This window comes from Glycine soja, chromosome 15 (assembly GCF_004193775.1).
Source record: "Glycine soja cultivar W05 chromosome 15, ASM419377v2, whole genome shotgun sequence".
NCBI lineage: Eukaryota > Viridiplantae > Streptophyta > Magnoliopsida > Fabales > Fabaceae > Glycine > Glycine soja.
This window is the reverse complement of record NC_041016.1, coordinates 50,246,198-50,259,721: the sequence shown is the minus strand read 5'-3', so window position 1 is coordinate 50,259,721 and position 13,524 is coordinate 50,246,198. Positions and strand designations below refer to the sequence as shown.

The following is a 13,524-nucleotide window of genomic DNA, read 5'->3' as shown; positions in this document are numbered from 1 at the left end:
AAAGAAAGTGTTCACAGGGCAAGAGGTGCTGACAGCTTAGAAGCGAGACTAGGGTGAAGCGAGAGGTTCAGCGAGAGGTTCGTGTAAGGGTTCGAAAGGGTTTGAAGCGAGACTAGGGTGAAAGGGCAAGAGGTGCGAAAGGGTTACAAGCGATAGGGTTAGAGAGAGTTCAGCGCGAAAGGGGAAAGAGGAGGAAGCGCGAAAGGATTTATTAACCCAAACAGATTAAGACGATTTTCATATTAAACCCGTCGTAAATTTAATTGAAAAAGCACATTCTAAGGCGGCTTTAATAACCGTCTTAGATTTAATATCGTAAAATCCTATTATTGTTCAAATAATTACAAAAAAGCCACCGCACATCTTTTTAAGGCGGTTCCCCAATAACCGTCGTAGTGTCCGTGTCGTAAAATGTCATTTTTCTAGTAGTGTAAGATGGTACCAAAACCTATCCTAGCGAGTATTGTTAGGGCACTCGGGCCACATGCTATTGGATCGTTATCCTACCGCCTGCTATCATACTAGTATCAAACCACCTATATATGTCTAGTATTGCAAAGTTCATGCGAGATGTCTAGTCTTTGGCGTGAAATGAGTGTTTGGTGATCCCTAAGCACAAGCTCGAGTCACTCACCATTGTGTGGTACTTACTTGCCACAATGAAATGACTTCAATTGAATTTGAAGCATTTGTATAAACACGAACTTGACCCCCTAAACATCGCCTTCATTGTGGTTTGTTAACGACACCACAATGAGAAAATTCAATAGATCGAAATTGAGCAACAATAATCGGTGATGCCACTATGGGTTCTTGACATTGTGAAATGGGAGGGGAAGTTGGTCTTGGCTTTTCTTCTACCTTGCATCGTTCTTTGTTGGGGTTCCAAATGTGTTAAATAAAATTTTGCAAATCAATCCATATGATGATTTTATATGGGGACTAAATTGCAAAATCCAAATAAGTATATGAATTTTAATCTCATTTGTTGAATTTTTATCAATATATCTAATGATTAAAAATGATGGTCCACCAATAGACTAATTAAATTCTTGTCCACCTAAAAGCCAACCATCTTATAATGCAAGAGATAGATTTCATCAAAATAACAGATATCCCACAACATTTTCAAAATACACCCAAATTCCATTATTTACAAAATTCGTATGTTTTAAAATAAAGGCATAATAATTAATGAATTTCACTTATCTCGAATATAATGGTAGACACACTTTAGACCAAATAATCATTAGAATGAGCATTCATAACTAATTACAAATGCAATCTTGATATTACAAAGCAAATTGTTAAAGTGACACATATGATAAGGCCTTGTGTGAAGTACGTGAACATCACCATCACACCTTGCCGTTCAAGTGCCTCCTATAGGATATGTTCATGCCTTCCGGAGTTCGTTCACGAGAAACTATGATAGGAAAGGATCGACAGTGTGCATGATGGTAGAGGTGGTTGATACCACCAGCTACAAGTGGATTTGATGAAGGTAGGAGATAAAGGTTGTTAACAACGTTCGTGAAACTTGGTGGTGATATTCTAGAAATAAAAGATTTATTACTTAATACATTTTTTTTTACATCATAGTAATTAAATTACATTTAATTTTCAATTAGAAATAAAAGATTTATATTGATAGCACATGCCATCGGTTAAAATGTGGGTATTCAATAGGTAGATTTATAAGCATTTCTAAGTCTTTCTCATTTTAAAATATCATAGTTAAAACAAAATATTTTAAAAAAAGTTAAAACAAAATAAAATATCTTGAATATAAAAAAGATATTATTCAGCCCCTTGTTTATTTTTCATTAATTCTCTTAAAACATTTTTCTTTTCTTCCCGTCCTTACATTCTGAGCAAAATACAAATTTACATTGGCATGCCAATCAAACTCAATCGATCAAATCACAAAATAAAAAAATCAATTATTAGAAATTGAAAAAGCGTCTCTCAAAAAAGAAATTAAAATACCATGATCATTTTAATATATAATATGCTTTTATTACAAATTTTTAAAGAATAAAATTTAAATATTTTGATTTCAATTGTATTTGGTATAAATTATAGATATTCTATGTTTCCCTCAGGCTTTTGATATAGGTATTGTTTTTTTTATCTCTAAAAATCATGTTTCCATGAAAATGATGTTCCCCGCTAATGTTATAAATATGTTTGGTATGTTTGAGATCTTCTTGAAAATGAAAGATACAATTTTTTTAAAAAACTCTCTTTTCATGGGAATCTTAAATTATATAATTACCACCCATTTCACGGGAAATTTTTAGATATAACTTTAATTTTAAAAAAATATTTTTGGAAATGTTAAATTCTTGGGAATAATTGCACCAAATACAAATATTTATAACCTAAAGTTCCTGAAAAGCTTAGGCTATATTTAGATTGATGGGAAATGGTGAAGTGAAATGAAATGGATGAAAAAATTGGGGTATATATTTTATAAAAATAAAAATAGATCAAGATAGAAGGGATGATACCCCCTTCAATTTGGGATAGGTGACTCAACAATTTTTTTAAAAAATATAATAATCTTATTTTAACTTGCTAAGAAAACATGATTTTAACAAGGGAAAATATTGAATCTAAAGTCATAAGTTATTTCATTCTACCTTTTCTTCCAAACAACCAAATGAAAAGTACATTCCAGTCCATTATAAAATATGTAAATAATAAAATAACATTCTTAATCTATCTTATTTTAATTCATTCCATCTCATTGTATTCATATTTAGTTTACTGGCTTACTTAATTCTCTCCCATCAATCTAAAGGTTAAAATTGAGGCATTCGAACAACACTGAATGGACACTAAACGTAGATATCTTTTTTAGCAAAAATTTGAATTTAATTCATGATATTGTGAGAGACTAATCTTTTTCCTTACATTCTCTAAATATTTAACACGTACAATTGATTATATAAACTAAAATTAAGTAGAAATACCAATTCATGTAATTTAATTAATAATTAATGATTCGCTAATTTAACTAACCATGCATTTAGTTTTTCCTATTGTTTTGTAATTTCATACTCAGATCTAAATTTAATTCAAATAATAAATTATTAATATGTTAAAATTAAGATTGAATTATTTAAATAATAGTTAAGTTTAATTTTTGTTCAAAATAATTCTTGATCCGACTTTAATTATTTCACTTAAAATTTGTAAGAATTTCTTTCTCACACGGTGAATTTAGATGGTTAAAACAAAAAAAAATTGAATTCAAAATTAAAACACCCAAAATTTAACTCACCCTACAGAATTCATTTGTTTGGATAAACATATCCAAGAAAACGAAACAAAATAAACCTTGAATTAATCTCTTAATTACAACAATGGAAACAAACAAGAATGCATCCAATTATTTCCACTATTCGAACCTATCTCCTTCCACTGTTCCACAGCTTCAAGCACTGAGAGAGAGAGAGAGAGAGAAGCAAGCAAAACAACAAAAACAGCAAGTGAGAAAGAAAAATGGGAATTCAATATTTTGAATCCCGTGACCCCAAGGCGCAAAACAGTAATTTCCCAATATTACCACATGCTGGTCCATTGTAGCGGGAACTAACACACACTTTCTCTCTCCTGCCACTGTGAGTAGTGGAACCTCAATTCTGTGAGAAGGTGACTGGATAACACCACCATGCATTTCCCCAAAAGCCTTTTTTTATTTTTTCCTTTCTTTTGTGTTTGTGTTGTGTTCTTCCCATAAAGCCCCTCTTTTTTCCCTTGCAAGCGTCGGCAGTTTCTTTTGTAGGATTGTGAGGAACAAGACCACAAATAAGGAACTCACAATAGAGTGGAATTTGAAGGGCCCCTCTCTCACTCAACCCTGTCAAAGGTGTCAAGCACATTCTTTTGTTTGTATTTTGTGAGCAAAGGGTGGTGTGGTGGTGCTTCTTGTGGTTGGTGTTGGGGTGCGCAGGATAATCGGCAAAGTAAGGTGAAGGTTAGGGAGAGAAAGAATCAAATCAAACAAACAACCCCATTTAAAAAAAATATATATAGAAAGAGAAAAAATATATAAAGAAGATTGTTCTTTTTATTAACAACAACCCACCATAGTTTTAAGGCCATTTAATTGGTTCTTATTGTGTTTGTGAGTGTGCTATAAATCCTTCGTGGTTTTTGGTGACCCTTTGGGTTCTATAGTGAGTGCAAGGTAACCCACTTTGGATTGGAAGGTTGTCGCAATGGGGAAGGTTGTGTTGTTGTTTCTTTGCATGGTGTTGGTGGTGGTGTCTTTGGCTTGTGCTGATTCAATTGAGAAGCTTGAGGTTCAGAAGCACTTGAAGAACTTGAATAGACCTCCTGTTAGGTCCATCAAGGTAGAAAGAGGGATAGAGAGAGAAAGAGAGTTTTTCTTTCTTTCTCTTAATTTCTGCTATGACTTTTATTTCTCTTTAGCTTTTGCCGTTTATGATATCTCTTTCTTTTGCCTCTTCCACTTTTTCACTGATGGCTTAACTGTTTTTCTAATTGGTGTTTGCAACAATGGACCTTTTTGGGGGTGAAAGGAACTTTAATCCCGGATGTTCATGTTGTCTCACTTGGGGGGCTTTCTTTTAGTCTCTTTCACTTGTTCTTGAATTTAGAGCAGAACCTTAATGTGCTTTTTAGTGTTACCTTTTCTGGATTTTGCTAGGAGTTGTAGTGTAATTGGTTTGGTTCTTTGGATTTTGGGGGCATACTTGAGCATAGTTTTTTTTTTGCAAGTATCTAATTTGCATTTGTGTTGTTGTGAGAGCAGAGTCCTGATGGAGATGTTATTGACTGTATCCATGTCTCTCACCAGCCAGCTTTTGATCACCCTGACCTCAAAAATCACAAGATTCAGGTGAAGAATTTTACTTTTCTTATCTAGTGCTTTTTCTTTTGTTCTTGTTTTTATATAATTCAAAATTCTTAATCTGGTTAGCTCTCATTTTTGTTTTTCTCTTTACTTTATTTGGTTCAAACATTAATTTCAAAATTCAAACAATCATATGCCTTGGTGATGCAGATGAAACCAAATTTCCATCCAGAAGGTCACCCTTTTGGAGAAAGCAAAGTCTCTTCAAATTCCAAGCCGATTACTCAGCCGTGGCACCAAAATGGGAGGTGCCCTGATGGAACAATTCCGGTCCGAAGGACGAAAAAGGATGACATGTTAAGGGCAAGCTCTGTTCAGCATTTTGGAAAGAAGAAGGATAGGAGCTTCCCTCAGCCAAAACCTGCAAAACCTCTACCTGACATCATCAGTCAGAGTGGCCACCAGGTATTGCCACTACCATGATAATACTAATAATACTGCAAAACCTCTCAAGTGAGAGGTCTTTGGTTCAAATCTTGTAAAAGAAAATTCTTCGAGAGGGGTGAATTGGTACAAGACCGGACTGGACACCTCCGAAGGAAGAAGCTGGAGAATATGCTAAAAAAATAAAAAGCTAGTTCAATTTACTACTGATTTCTAAGAAAATTAATCTCATTTCTCATGAAAAAAGAAAAACCTGTTTATTACCATATTAGACCTCTTTTTAATGCTTAAGAAAAAAGAAAAAGATAAAAGCTGTTTATTTATCTATTTATCTATGCTGATTTTGTGTATTTTTCTTTATTCCTTTGATCTTTTTGGAGCATTTAGCATGCCATAGCGTATGTGGAGGGAGATAAGTATTATGGAGCCAAGGCAACCATAAACGTCTGGGACCCAAAAATTCAACAGCCCAATGAATTTAGCCTTTCTCAAATGTGGATTTTGGGTGGCTCTTTTGGTCAAGATCTCAACAGCATTGAAGCAGGTTGGCAGGTATTATTAAAAAAAATTCTCCATTGTCATCTTCTGTCTGCAAATATTTTGAAATTCAGCATCCTCATAAAGATAAGGTTTATCACTTTCCTTCTAATTTCCCATTTCCTGTTTTTCTATTCTGTTAATTAGGTCAGCCCTGATTTGTATGGAGACAACAATACTAGACTCTTCACTTATTGGACAGTGAGTCACCAATTCAACAAGCACCCTATATTTGTCCTCTCTTCTAATTTTTCTTTTCTTTTTTTTCAATTTCTTATTCATTTCATGCAATTGTTTCACTACCATGACAGAGTGATGCATATCAAGCTACTGGTTGTTATAATCTCCTTTGCTCTGGCTTTATTCAAATTAACAGTGATATAGCCCTGGGAGCAAGCATCTCCCCACTTTCTAAGTATAGCTCTTCCCAATATGATATCAGCATCCTGGTCTGGAAGGTACATTTTTTATTTATTTATTTCCATTTTATATATTATCTCTTGATATTGGACATTCTGGCATGAAAATATGCCCAGCACTTAACAAACACTACCATAATGCACCATTAATATATTAACACCACTGTTTTGTGCAGACCACACTAGTTAATTATAAATCAAGAGAATCTCTGACACTAACATTTCATTATACGTGAATGCTGCATTATTTTTTAGGGTCCATGAATTTATTAATATGGAACAATGCCATCTGATGTTGTCTATTATGGAAAACCAATATGTATGTAGGACCCCAAAGAGGGTAACTGGTGGATGCAGTTTGGGAATGACCATGTTATGGGATACTGGCCGGCTCCTCTATTCTCGTACCTCTCTGACAGCGCGTCAATGATTGAGTGGGGGGGAGAGGTTGTGAACTCTGAGTCCGACGGCCAACACACCTCGACTCAAATGGGGAGTGGCCATTTCCCTGAGGAGGGTTTTGGCAAGGCTAGTTACTTCAAGAACATTCAGATTGTTGATGGTGACAACAAGCTTAGAGCTCCAAAAGACCTTGGCACTTACACTGAGCAAGATAGCTGCTACAATGTCCAAACTGGTAGTGCTGGAGATTGGGGTAGCTACTTCTACTATGGTGGTCCTGGTAGAAACCCAAATTGCCCTTGATCATTCATGTTAATCAAACAAAGCTGAAAAAAAAAAACAACAAAAAAAGGTGTTATTTTTATCTAGTGTAGTTATTTTAGTAACTTTGTGGTACCACTTAGCTTTGTGGTGTATAATGAAGCTCCTAGTCTCTTTGAAGTCTCCAAAAAATTGTTGGAGAAAAGGGGTGGTGGGTTTCTTTCTTAGATTTACAAGAAACAAGTTTCTTAATTGGTTTTCCCTGTTTATATTATATATATTTGTTGTTTTTGTTTGCTCCTCTCTCTGGAGCTGTGAAGGTTGAGGTGTGACTGTGAACAGAATATTCTATTATGGAACAAGGAGACTGTATTTTTTATATTTTGCTACCATGTTTTGATTAGTGAAAAGCTGTCTTAATAAGGACATTTGTTTTTGTTTATGCTCTTGCTTGTGACCTTAGTGGGCGGCCTTTTCAATTGAAGAAAGTAATGGTTTAAAGAAAAAAATGAGGTGCATGCACATGTGATTATACAGGTCAAGGCCAGTCAATAAGTTACTTCACATCTTTGGAATATACTTGTCATTTAATCACAGATTGTCATATAGTTCAATATTATTGACTTCTAATTAATTGGAATAATTGTTTTAAGAGTTTAATGACCGATTGACTATGTACTAGTGGATTGGCAATTAATCAGAAATCATAAATTTTTTAAGATATTTATGATAAAAGTTAACAAAATTAACCATATAATTAATTTATTAATAGTGTGAAATTTTTATGCTAACGAAGGCCCAAAAGTAAACTCTTAAAAATAACATTATCCATGAATATAGAAGAACTTGAAAAAAGAAAAAGATGTGCACAAAAGTGCGTCATCGACTTATTGTAATGCTGATACGATGGACCCATGAGAGATTGAATGGTGTGTTAGTGTGACAAGCTAACATTTTCTTTCATAAAAGCCTCCGTTATGGTTGGTTATACGCCCACCTCTCCTTTATCACTTGGTCTTAATTATTCATACTCATATTTCTTTGTGGCTTTAAGAAAGCAACATTGTAAACGTATTAGGGGAAAAAGCTTGATGACTTTATGTACTATAGAGTATAATATTCATATATAGTCATTGTAAAATAAAATTTTATACTTTCAAGCGATTAACATTTGGTCTAGATATGGTTTTAAAAGTAATAATTATAAAATTAAAAAAAATTTCAATTATACGATAATTCATCATTAAATGACTGATTTTTTTTATAATTTCAGTATATTTCAATTATATATATATATATATATATATATATATATATATATATATATATATTTGAATAATTTAGATTAGTCATGTTCTAAAAGTATCTGCCGGCTTAATGTAGAGGAAACTAGGAAGCCGATGCCTTTCAAGTTCCATCCCAATTTTTTCCATTAATAAAAAAATTATATTATTATTTAGTAATTAAAACGAATATATACTCAATGTTATGTCTATCAGTTTTGAAAAGCATGGGCTCTTAAATTCAATCATTATGGCTTTTTGTTGTATGCTTTAAAAAATAACACTCAACCCCATGTTTGGTTAAAATAAGGTAAAATGACATAATTATCAATATAATAACTTGAATTGAAATACGTCATTCGTGCTTCTTCTTTTTTTTGTTGTTGAAGTTCTTGTTTTTTTAAACTGGTTGTTAAAGTTCTTGTTAACTCCCGCTAATTATGTTTGTGCTTTACATGAAGGAGAAAATCAGAAAAGGTACTTTCCTTCAATTAGGTTTGATAGCTTTATAAAAAGATTCGAGCTTTTCCTTTCTCTTAAAAAATAATGATATTGCAATTTGAAAGAGAAAAGATATGAAAGTTCCTATCACTTGTTAGGAGGAGGACTTGGTGTAACTAATTATAACAATAATTACAAAATTAATCTCATCACAATGCCAACAGAAAATTTCCTATCAAAGACAGTGCGAAAGAAAGTAACCTTGATCCTACAATTAAAATAAATACTCATGATTAAATTTAAACAAAATTATTTCAATCATTTGTATATAGTTAATAGTTAAGATTAATTCATAGCTTATGTTTTTACGGAGTAAGATGCTGCAGTTTTGAACAGTTCAGGATTTCCATAATGATTAGTCGAAGAAGTTCTAGAGAGGTATGTATTCTTGAGACAAATGTATCAGGTGTTGCTTCTTCATCGACTCATGATTTGGTTTATGTTAACTAAATGATATTTGTAAGGAACTTTCCATCTAATAATAGATTTTAAGAATAGATTATGCAATAATATGAAAAGTTATTAAATTATGCAATAATTTTTTTTGGCTATATTTAAATTATGTAATAGTTAGTGTAATTTACAATGATGTAACGTAATTGATCCCTACCATGCATTCCTTCGATGCCTCTTACTTGGTTTGGTAGAAAAAAGAAGAACGAAAGAGAAGGGTCTCCTTATTTGTTTAGCAAAGGCCAAAAGAGAGGAAAAAGAAAATAATAAGATATTATTATTAATGGGAAAAATAGGGATAAATGAAATCTCAAGCATAATTTTGTCAGTACACTTTAAACTACTTTCCATTCCTATCAAATTTTCCCTCAATGTTAGAGAAAAAATAAAAATGGAAGGAGTTGTTTAACTCCAACGTTTACTCCTCTCTTCTTTAGATTTCCGAATTAAAAAGATCTCTTTTAATTTAGTTTTTTTTACACAAAAGAGAATATATATATATATATGCTTGGGCACACAAGAAGTGCTTAATGTTGATGCGGAAGTCCCACATCGGTGGACTCTCATTTTGTGCCTTCCGTTTTTGTTATAAAATCAAGGCTTGTGGTCCCACTTCCATATCTCAAACTTTCTGGTCTCTATATCTTTTTTCTGCTTATTTGTTTATCCTTCTTCTAGTTCTATTGATAATTAGTTGTTAGTTGTAATTTTTTTCCCTTAATAAAATTTCTTTTCTTGTTTATTATGATTTTTGTAGATGTTTCTTTTTCATCTCTTATTTTAATTGAGTTATTATTTTATTACTTTAGTGCCCAACACACATATAAGGCACTAGGCAACAAGCAATTTAAACACCATGCATCTTAGAATATACAAAAGAGAATGCATATGCAGACCAGCACCATAAAAAAAAACACCAACATCATATAGTCATGTAAAGCTCAACCAACGTGAGAAAACCGCCAAAACAGATCCAAAGCCAACCAAAATAAAGAAAGTAAATACATGCAGATCGAAGAGTATCTAGTGCTAGTTCTTCTCACATATTAGTGGTCTCCTCGGGGATTTGCTAAGGCTAGAGATGCAGAGTAAAGGATTTGATTCCCCGTCATGAAAACTGCACAAGAAATTCTGCTCCTTACCTTTAAGCCAAATCCATGAGAATAATTTGATATGATCCACCAGTGAGAGCAAATCAGAACTTTTAATATTAAATACTACTCCATTCCTATGCTTCCAAATAGACCAAATCATTGCCACCCAAATTGCTCACCAAGCTCTTTGAATTATCTTACCACATCTCTTAGCACAATGATGCCAAAAGTGGAGAGTAGGATTCGAAGGTAGGACTGTTAACATACCTTCCCATTTGTATATGTTGAGTCAAACAACATAGGAAAATTTATTTCTCCGGAAGCATATGTTCTATATATGTATGCATGTCTCCCTAGTCCTTATACACACATACACCTATATATGTGTGTGAGTAAATTCTATTGCAAAATAATTCATTAGCTACTTTGTAATTAAAGGTCTATAAAGTCCTAGAAAGAAGGTGTCCATTCAAGTGAGATTATACGTCAATTCAAAACCATGTTGTGTTTTTTCTTTGGAAGAAACAGTGATATATTAATGGTGTTTGAGAAGAAGATTTGAGATTGGAAGAACACCATATAATGTGTAATTTAAAATGCTTTAAAAGGTTGGTGCGAGTTACATTTAGGAGTCCATTTCTCATAATCGCTCCAATAATGTTTTTCATGTTGAGTTAGGTAAAGGCCACACATAGGAAAACCATTTACCCCAAGTGTTAAGTTTTTCAAGTCAAAGCACGCATTCATGCCACATGTGAGCTGTCCATCAATACATAAATGGTGGAATAATTAGTTGATGTCCCATTGGACAAGTTTGTCAAACATATCCAAGTTAGGAACACCAATTATGCTCAAAGGCAAAAGGCATAGCAAGGGCACTTAGATTTTATAACCTGCCTAACACGTATTTCTATGAGTTGGAGTCAACCACAAATATGGTATGTGCCTATATATGGTGACAAACCAAAATCAAAACTAGTGGGCAATAGGACTAATCAAACAAAACGTAAACAAGGTGTAACTTATTTGGGTTGGGAAGAGGGGCAATCGGATTTGGAAAAGTACTCTTAGAATAAACAAATTGGTAAACAAACACATTTTTTCCCATTAATAACACTTGTTTTAAGAACCTTTTAAACAAAAAATTTCTTGTTCCAATGCATCAAACTTGAAAGAAATATACTTTTGACATACTTTTTATACTATTAATTAATTAAAAATTATTTTAAATATAATTTTTAAATGATTATTATAAAAATTAATAACATGCATGAAAATTTATAATTAGATGAGATACTAATTTTTTTACATTGTTAACTCATTCTAATTAAATTTATATAATTATGTTTTTCCATGAATTCATCATTTCTTTTTGCTATTCACGTTATTTATTGGCTATGGTAACAATTTATTTTTTACTCTCTTAAGTGAGATTTTGGTTGACAGTATTTTTATCAACTATGTAGGGTGTGCTTGTAAAACGTTGAAATTTCATTCAATGTGAATCCATTAAAATTCTTGAAACATGTGAGATAGATGCCCAAATTGGTAAAAAAAACAATTTTTTCCCATTAAAAACACTTGTTTTCTGAACCTTTTAAACAATAATATTTCTTGTTCCAATGCATCAAACTTGAAAGTAAGAGAATGACAGTATATTGATATTAACCCGAATTTAGATTGATTTGAATGGTTTTCAAACATACTCTTAAGTTGTACGATTCCATTTTATTCATCACTGAATTTTAAGACAAGTGGATCGTTAGATTTTTCATACCGCTCCACTCTTTTTATTTGTTTTTTTTATTTAGTTTGAATACTGTTATTGGCATCCAAATAACTCGAACACTATCCTTCACATAGATAGCAAAATAACATTTGTGAACTTTAAATAAAAGGTGCCTCAGGTGGCTCTACAATCAATATAGATCGGAAACAACATTCAGGAAACAAATTAAAAACAAAAGGATGGACTTAGTAAAGAAATCCACGTAGGTAGATTCCTGATTATTACAGAATATGTTATACTCCAATACATATGTAGCAGAAAAATGTTCAGCATGATCTGCAGCACCCTCCAATTTCAAGTTTCAACCCACCCTGCAAAAAGTGTAGCAAATAATTAAAGTAAAATTAAAAACGCATAATTAATTTTAAAAGTCAGTTAAAACAATAAAAAATTACAAATAGTTAAGCAAAATATGAAAAGAACACAATATGTAAGGCCAGTAATTGTTAACAAAACTCTTTTCAACACATTTTTTATTATCAGTTAAATTTTAAAAAAAATCATATAATTATAATTATATAGATTTCACTACTTATTTAATGAGTTCTACGTATGATTTTATAAATTTCAATAAACTTTAGTAATACTAATTGTGTTGAAAAAAGAAATTATTCAGTAGTTTTGAATTACTATGCGTCTATAGTTTCAACTAATCTCTATGTACACATGTATTCTAAGTTTTTTAGTCTACCAAAAAGAATTAGAAACACTTTTATGTGTCATGTAAATATTAGTTGGGACCTTAATATTCCTGGACCATCTAATAATTTTTAATTGAAAAGAGTGTATGAGAAAGTGTTCTTAATTAATGTTCCTTATGTGAAGGGCATATGAATGTTACTTGGAACAATCAGCATTGGGAGAGATAGCCACAGGAAGGGTTATTCCACAGTTCCCTGGAAGAGCCTGAGCCAACTGTGAGTTAATGTTGATACTCTTGGAAGTGGATTTGATGCAGTTACAAGCAGCCTTCTTGTCCTCTGAGGTTGTTGCAGCAGAGGCAAGAGACTTAGCTCCTGAGCAACAAGCAGCTGGTGGCTGTCCACTGCCACTCACCAAGTAGCTCACACATGGCCTCAAGTCCTTGATCACATCACTACATGAAATTGCAGCCTCTGAAGTTGACGCAAGAAGAAGGATCAGAAGCACAAGGGTAGCTAATGCTCCTGAAGATTTCATGGTTGCTGAAAGGAGGTGATAATGATGATGATGTTGGTATGAATTTAATCTTGTTCTTTTTCATCATTTATAGGAGTTTGAACGAAGCTAAAATCTGCAAGTAAGGATGGATTTGGTTAATATGATTTGATGAAATGAGTGCAAGAAAGAAAAAACTTGTTATTTTAAGTTTTCTCTTGTTTTTGTCAAATTCATGGTTAGGTGGAAGTGGTGAATAAGGGGTTTTTCAGTTTCACCAAGTAAAACTCTTATGCGAAAGTTCATTAGAGCAAAGTGTTATTTTCTTACTATGTTAACTACTCATGCAAGAATTTGATCACTTAACCTGCTTTAA

General features: G+C 32.6%; 2 protein-coding genes across 2 annotated transcripts; one reads left to right on the top strand and one right to left on the bottom strand.

Moving 5' to 3' along the window:
• Positions 1–3,623: 3,623 nt before the first annotated feature.
• Positions 3,624–7,314, top strand: LOC114388267. The gene is made up of 7 exons (XM_028348678.1): positions 3,624–4,364; positions 4,787–4,873; positions 5,039–5,293; positions 5,660–5,824; positions 5,957–6,010; positions 6,121–6,267; positions 6,556–7,314. Exons 1-7 carry the CDS (start codon positions 4,230–4,232, stop codon positions 6,931–6,933), a joined length of 1,221 nt encoding a protein of 406 aa, XP_028204479.1. The 5' UTR covers positions 3,624–4,229; the 3' UTR covers positions 6,934–7,314.
• A 4,745-nt stretch (positions 7,315–12,059) lies between these two features.
• LOC114387415 (non-specific lipid-transfer protein 8-like) lies at positions 12,060–13,252 on the bottom strand. Its single transcript, XM_028347605.1, has 2 exons — positions 12,853–13,252; positions 12,060–12,322 (listed from the first exon to the last, which is right to left on the bottom strand). The coding sequence occupies exons 1-2, from the start codon at positions 13,188–13,190 to the stop codon at positions 12,313–12,315; spliced, it is 348 nt and encodes a 115-aa protein (XP_028203406.1). The 5' UTR covers positions 13,191–13,252; the 3' UTR covers positions 12,060–12,312.
• Positions 13,253–13,524: the final 272 nt, after the last annotated feature.

Coding starts and splice junctions, on each gene's coding strand:
- LOC114388267 (XM_028348678.1), top strand. CDS start 4,230: ATGGGGAAGGTTGTGTTGTTGTTTCTTTGCATGGTGTTGGTGGTGGTG. Junction 4,874..5,038: donor TCAAAAATCACAAGATTCAG/GTGAAGAATTTT, acceptor TTGGTGATGCAG/ATGAAACCAAATTTCCATCC. Junction 6,268..6,555: donor TCAGCATCCTGGTCTGGAAG/GTACATTTTTTA, acceptor ATATGTATGTAG/GACCCCAAAGAGGGTAACTG.
- LOC114387415 (XM_028347605.1), bottom strand. CDS start 13,190: ATGAAATCTTCAGGAGCATTAGCTACCCTTGTGCTTCTGATCCTTCTT.